This window comes from Punctularia strigosozonata (assembly GCF_000264995.1).
Source record: "Punctularia strigosozonata HHB-11173 SS5 unplaced genomic scaffold PUNSTscaffold_21, whole genome shotgun sequence".
Classification (NCBI taxonomy): domain Eukaryota; kingdom Fungi; phylum Basidiomycota; class Agaricomycetes; order Corticiales; family Punctulariaceae; genus Punctularia; species Punctularia strigosozonata.
Window position 1 is genome coordinate 1 of NW_006767453.1, and position 6,432 is coordinate 6,432.

General features: G+C 51.4%; 2 protein-coding genes across 2 annotated transcripts; one reads left to right on the forward strand and one right to left on the reverse strand.

Annotated features, from left to right (window-relative positions):
- Nucleotides 1-483: 483 nt before the first annotated feature.
- Nucleotides 484-1,925, reverse strand: PUNSTDRAFT_139106 (uncharacterized protein; the record flags this gene model as incomplete). The annotated part of the gene is made up of 6 exons (XM_007388795.1): nt 484-591; nt 637-780; nt 829-990; nt 1,051-1,461; nt 1,524-1,678; nt 1,736-1,925. 6 exons carry the CDS (start codon nt 1,923-1,925, stop codon nt 484-486), a joined length of 1,170 nt encoding a protein of 389 aa, XP_007388857.1.
- A 1,105-nt stretch (nt 1,926-3,030) lies between these two features.
- PUNSTDRAFT_30318 (uncharacterized protein) lies at nt 3,031-5,594 on the forward strand (the record flags this gene model as incomplete). Its single annotated transcript, XM_007388796.1, has 4 exons — nt 3,031-3,141; nt 3,190-3,504; nt 3,547-4,546; nt 4,600-5,594. Coding segments are annotated over 4 exons (2,421 nt in total), but the record flags the coding sequence as incomplete, so codon positions are not given.
- Nucleotides 5,595-6,432: the final 838 nt, after the last annotated feature.

Here is a 6,432-nt window from a genome sequence, read left to right on the forward strand (position 1 = left end):
GCTTCGAAAGACTCATATGCCCCTCCTCTTATGCTAATTTGGCCAATACACTCCATCCAATCAGATCACAGGCTTACTTAAGCGCTGCTGCGCCGCAGCATGCTTACTAATATCCGCAGCAAGCTTACTAATCAGCACAGCCTTGCAACACAGCCCTGTGATACCATAGCAACATGTCTGAGTGCCCACATATTTCCCCTTTTCTGAGGCTTATTTAGACTACTCTGACCGTCTAATCCATGCTATGTGATCATGATAGGGTAGTAGACAGTCAAATGTGTACATAAACAAAACTATTACACTACCAAAAAATATTTAAATACTAATATGGGTCAGTTCTGAGTACTGGGAAAGAAACTAGCATATCTAAGGATCGGCTACTATGATTGTAGTCACGCAAGTTGTACTCTATAGTAATTGTGAGTGGCTATCTATAGACCACATTCGTGTTTCCCGCATGCATTCTACGCGTCTCGCACCTAATCACTTTAGGGGCGGGACAGCGTAAACCGGGCTATACTTGTCCGAAGTCAAATCGTTCACATCCGGAGAGTTCGTTCCGCTCTCCCAGTCGACAAGCGCACACTCAACCTACAGACAATGAGTACGGTTACCGCGTTGGTTGATCAGACTCACCGCGGTGGCGATCAAAGCGATAAGTTTGTCGGGGATCGGATTGAACTGAGCAGAGAAAATACCGGCTGCTTCGGCTTTTCGATCTTGAAACCATTGTTGTACGAGGAGCGTAAGGATGATTGGGTTGCGGAAGGCACCTTTCCACTGTTGATTACAAGTCAGTAACGGAAAGGATGATATACGACCGCTTACTTCAAATGGATCCTCAAAGAGGAAGGCGCTGAGGGTGAGCAAGTCTTGTATGCCCTCCTTGATATTCTCTGCGGGTATGTTGAGAAAGCCGTAATTCGTCTCGACCAGTAGTTGCGCCTTCGACTTCAGCTCGCCACGAAGCTGCGAGGTGCCACGTTTGACCTGCGTAATCATGGAGGTAAGTGTATACATATTCGCATGGAAGAAAGAGTGATGGCGTACGATTGTTATCATCGTCTTCGAGTATAAGTCCACCTCTTCAAAGCGCATGCGACGCGCTTCTGCACCGAGTTCCTTGCACGCTTCGAGGAAACTGGCTTTTGCGAATGCGATCGTGTCAATGCCGTTAGGAAAGGCCTGCTGTGTTGCGAGCGTGACCCTGAAATGCGCGCTGGCAATCTTCGAGATCGACTTCGATGGTGGAGATTGCTTCCCCTGTAGACATCCGATGGCACGAAGAGGGTTGTAAGGTGAGTATTGTTTTGATATCTTATCGGATTGCTGTGGTGTACGCTCAGGTGGCGGAGTCGAATAGCGGGACGACTGAGTTGAGCTTCGCCGCGAATGAGTTGCGTTGCCGTTCTTACGACGTGGGAGATCCTTGGCGACTGGCTTTGGAGTGCTGTTGATGATCTGAAAGGTTAGAATAGTTTGCATGTGAGCATATGACATGGTTGACGCAGGAGAAAGAGTACGCGGGGAAGCTTTGTGTTTGCGCGTTGACGCTTTGAAGCCGGTTCCGCCTCTTCAACTTCCTCCTCCTCATATTTCCTCTCATCCGCGTTATCCGAGTCCCCTTCCTCCTCGTTATCCTGCCTATGAATGTCCTCTATAGATGTATACTTCCAATCTAGACATATCGGACATCGGAACAACATCGATCGCTGCAGAAAGCATGACAACATACATGTGCCCTTTTGCTGAGTCTCCTCAAGATCACCGTCATCCTCTGTTAGGTCGATATCCCCGTTGACCTTCGAGCTGCGGAATGGGTTCTCTTCGTCGTCCGATCGGTCTTCACGGTGCTGGCGGGCTGAGATCTTGGTCTTGCTCTTCACCGGCACTGGAGCAGAGCTACTTGACGCTGAACCACCCATAAGAAGACGCCCAGTGACAAAGAAAGTTATGACTTACTGGTACGTCTATGGCCTTGCGACCGTGACCGCTTGGGTTGCGCATTGACAGAGTTTTGCAGAGTCGCTCGGCTACGTTTCTGCGTCTCTCTCATGAATGTAGTGTGCACGATAGCAAACGGGAAGGTCTATAGCAAGGATAGAAGAGGGATACGTGGCAAGCGCTTGGTGCTCAGTGGGCGCAATTCCAGCCGAAGAGCGACCCTTCACCTCTGCCCACTAGCCGACAGTGAGTTTCCGTCACCGGCGCAACTCCGATTGCTCACACTTTGTCTCACTCAGCACTCGAGTTTTGCCTATCACTCCTGTTGTTTACGGGCGATATCACGCGTGCAACACGCTTCAAGGTATTTGCGTTCAATAACTACCTTAACGGTCACCAACCTTACTCGGTCTAGCGCAGACAGCCCGACGACCCACACTACAATCCATATCTGTCTTTCTTCGAGCTTACACCAACACCAATCACCGGAGTACGATCTGTAAGTGCATCATTTGTTTCCCGATGGGCTTCCAAATGCTCATGCTCAGTCACTCAGCCTCGAATTCAGTAATGCCCGGTGACTTCGCGTGTGCTGGGTGCCTCAAGACATTCGCATCCAACGGTTATCTCACTAGTCACCAACGACAGTCTGTCGCATGTAGATGGCTCTCCGACATGCATTACAAAACCGATCCTGCCCCTCTTCCGAATTATGCCGACCCAAGCGATCAGGAGGAGGACCCGCCTCACGCTCACTTGGACGATCCACAAAATTACGGACCCGACACGGGCTCAGAAGACGACGAGGGCCCCAGCGACAGCATTCAGCAGACTCATTTCGTGCCACGTCAAGCACCACTGTTCCATCCCCATACGCCAGAGCAGCCGCATACGCCAGAGCAGCCGCATACGCCACCGCAGCGGCAGTCGCATTTGCAGCCGCTTCATGATCCATTGGAACGGTTCGCTGCGGAGAAGGCGCTCGATTCTGATCCTGCATCAACTGTTGAGTACCGTGGAGCAGCGAAGGTTCTGCGGTATAACGAGGGTGTTCGTGAGCGCCTGAAATCGGCTCGAACAGGAAAGACGTCGGTTCATGGGCCTTTCAAGCACGATTTGGACTTTCAGATTGCTCGGTGGGCCAAAGAAGAGTGCATTAGTGCAAACGCCCTTACCCGATTGCTGGAAATACCCGATGTACGTTTTGTGATCCGATTCTATTGCTTATTACTAACCTACTTATAGCTCGTTGATCAGCTTGATCTCTCGTACCGCAATGCTTGGGGTCTCAACCAGTTAATCGATGAACTCCCTGGAAACCCCCCATGGATGGAATCGGAGTTCTCGATTGTACACGAAACATACGGTGCCGTGTCCCAGAAGCTACGCTTCCGCGATCCATTAGAGTGTATCAAGGCTCTCTACGCGAACCCAGACTTCATGGATCATATGAGTTATGCACCCGTGCGGGACTTCTGCGACGAGGAGAAGACGCAGCGCATGTACAGCGAGATGAACACAGGGGACTGGTGGTGGGAGACCCAGGTAAGATTCGCCCTTGTTTCTGTCGCATATTTGGGTCTCATAATGAGCTAGGCAAAGCTGCCGGACGGCGCGACTATTGTTCCAGTGATCCTAAGCTCAGACAAGACCCAATTATCGACCTTCAGCGGCGATCAACAAGTTCATCCAGTCTATCTTTCGATAGGCAACATCTCAAAGGATATCCGCCGCAAACCTTCGTACCGCGCGCAAGTTCTGATCGCATATCTACCAATCATCGACGTATCGCACCTCCCCAGTGAAGCTGCCCACGTGATGCGGGCACGCTCATTTCATGCTGCCATGCGAGTCGTACTCCAATCGCTCGAGGACCCGGGCAAGAACGGCATAGAGCTTACCGGCGGGGATGGTGCTGTGCGCCTTGCATTCCCGATTGTCGCAGTTTATGTCGCCGACCATCCGGAGCAAACTCTTGTCTGTTGCACCCGGTTTGGCCAGCAATGTCCGAAGTGCTCAGCAACCGCTGTTGAGTTCACCAAACATCGTCTCGCATCCTGGTCTCTTCGGAAGCAAACCGACACGCTGAGGACCCTTCGACACGCGCAGACGCTGGGGTCATATCGCCGGACAGAGGAAGCTCTCAAGGCTGCAGGATTGACCCATGTCGAGGATCCCTTTTGGGCCCACCTGCCGCATTGTAATATCCACGCAGCGATCTCGGCCGATGTGCTGCATCAACTCTACCAGGGCATGCTTATGCACCTGATAGATTGGCTGACATCCCTCATTGGCGCGGCGGAGCTCGATGCTCGCCTTAAACGCTTGCCAGCAACGCATGGCATTCGACATTTCGCGAACGGCATTAGCGGTTTAACACAGGTCTCCGGTCCCGAACGAAAGCAAATGGTCCGACAACTTCTTGGTTGCGCTGTTGGAACGATTAGCCCCCGCGCACTGCGCGCAACCCGTTCTTTATTCGACTTCATCTTCATTGCACAGTATATTAGCCATTCAGATGATACCCTTCAATACCTCGACGACGCACTCGCAGAGTTTCACGCGAACAAACAAGTATTCATCGACGAAAGTGCACGAACCTGTTTGTACTTCGTTACTCGCCTCGACATATTCTAACATCGTGCGTTATTTCAGTGCCTCACTTCAATATCCCGAAGTTACACATGCTGTTTCATTACGTCCCGGGGATCCGTGCCGTCGGTACAACAGACAACACGAACACTGAGGTCCTGGAACGGCTTCATATCGATAACGCAAAACGCGCATACGATGCTACGAATAAGAAGCACGACTACGTCGAACAGATGACTCGGTGGCTCGAACGTTACGAGAAGGTGGCGCTTCTCGACGTACATATCCGGTGGTACGCAAACGAACTTCCGCCGCCGCCACGAATTTGCTCTCGACGAACGACTGTCCTCCCACCTGGTCCCAAGCTATCGAAGTTTCCGCATGTGAAGTCCATTGCGTTCGGTCGCCTAGCAGCCGATTACCATGCCCCGCAGTTTCTCCATGCTCTTCGGATGTTTATCGCCATCTCACGTTGTTCGACCGAGCATCAGCGAATATCTGCTCGTCGCCGGAACCACGACCATCTTCCCATACCCTTCAATTGGGTTGAGATATGGCACCATGCTACGTTCGTCGTGCCTAATGTCCAAGTTGACGGAGCACCGTGCTTGGTGTCGTCTCCCGTTGCCAACCCCTCCGGTGGGAGAGACGGATCGGGTCGCTTCGACACCGTCCTTGTTGATGTTGCCGGTGCCGACGACACGGGCATTGAAGGCCTTCGTATAGCGCGTGTCCGTGCTTTCTTCAGGATCCCCGAGCAGTTCACGGCGGTAATGTTTACTAACCATGGGGTGTCGCCGCCGGGACACCTGGCATATGTGGAGTGGTATACGCCACCGTCGTCCAAGGGTCGCGACCATCAGATGTATACAGTTACGCAGAAGCGAGGGCGGCCGAAGGTGGAGATCATTGAGGTCTCTAAGATTCGGAGGAACTGCCAGCTGTTCCCGATATTTGGGAACAAAGCTGACAGGTCATGGTCATCCACGAATGTCCTTGACCGCTGTGAGAGGTTTCTAGTAAATAATTTTCAAGATCAGCATGCTTATCAGACACTGTGGTAGTGCTTTTGTATTGTAGATTACTGGGCTATAGACAGTTTCTGTTCTATGCATAAGGCTCATTCCCATAGGGGGGAAGTGCTATACTCATAAGCAGCTGCATTGTGCCACACTGAACTAATATGGAGGCTCCCTATAGCAACTAACAGATCTATCCAGATACATACTTAAACTATAGACTCTATGGCATGTGGCCCTATCAGCTATCCATGCTATACACTTGGTGAACTAAAGCTATACTAGCTATGGCCACTATACCACACTTCATAGCAGTGGTCTTATTCTCTATAGCAAGCATAGACCTACTATAGTACAGATAACACAAGAGGGGTGCTATATAGCTGGGGATTTTTTCAGATGCACGGCATTATCGTTCATGAAGGGACGAGCGGCTACATGGGCAGCCCCTTATCATAAAGCCTACGCCAAGAAGGAACCCATCTTTGGCAACAATTGGGACACCTTCAAAACGGCTTTCCAAGAACGCTTCGTCACCTTGAATGCCAAAGCGGAAGCCCAGGACAGGATGAAGCACCTGACCCAAGGCAAGGGAACGGTCGCTGAGTATATCTCTGAGTTCAGAGAAATACAAGGCCAAACCGAGTACAGCAAAGAAGACCTCCTGTCACGCTTTTGGGATGGTCTGTCTGACAGCATGAAGGACGACCTTTCTAAGAGCTCGCTACCCATCGAGACACTCGATAACTGCATGAACTCTGCTGCTACACTTGATCGACGCATACGCCAACGACAAGCCGAGAAGAGAGGGGGTCCGCATCCAAGCCCCTTTTTGCATCGTCCACAGTCTCCCACACGCCAGCCCGCGATCCCCATG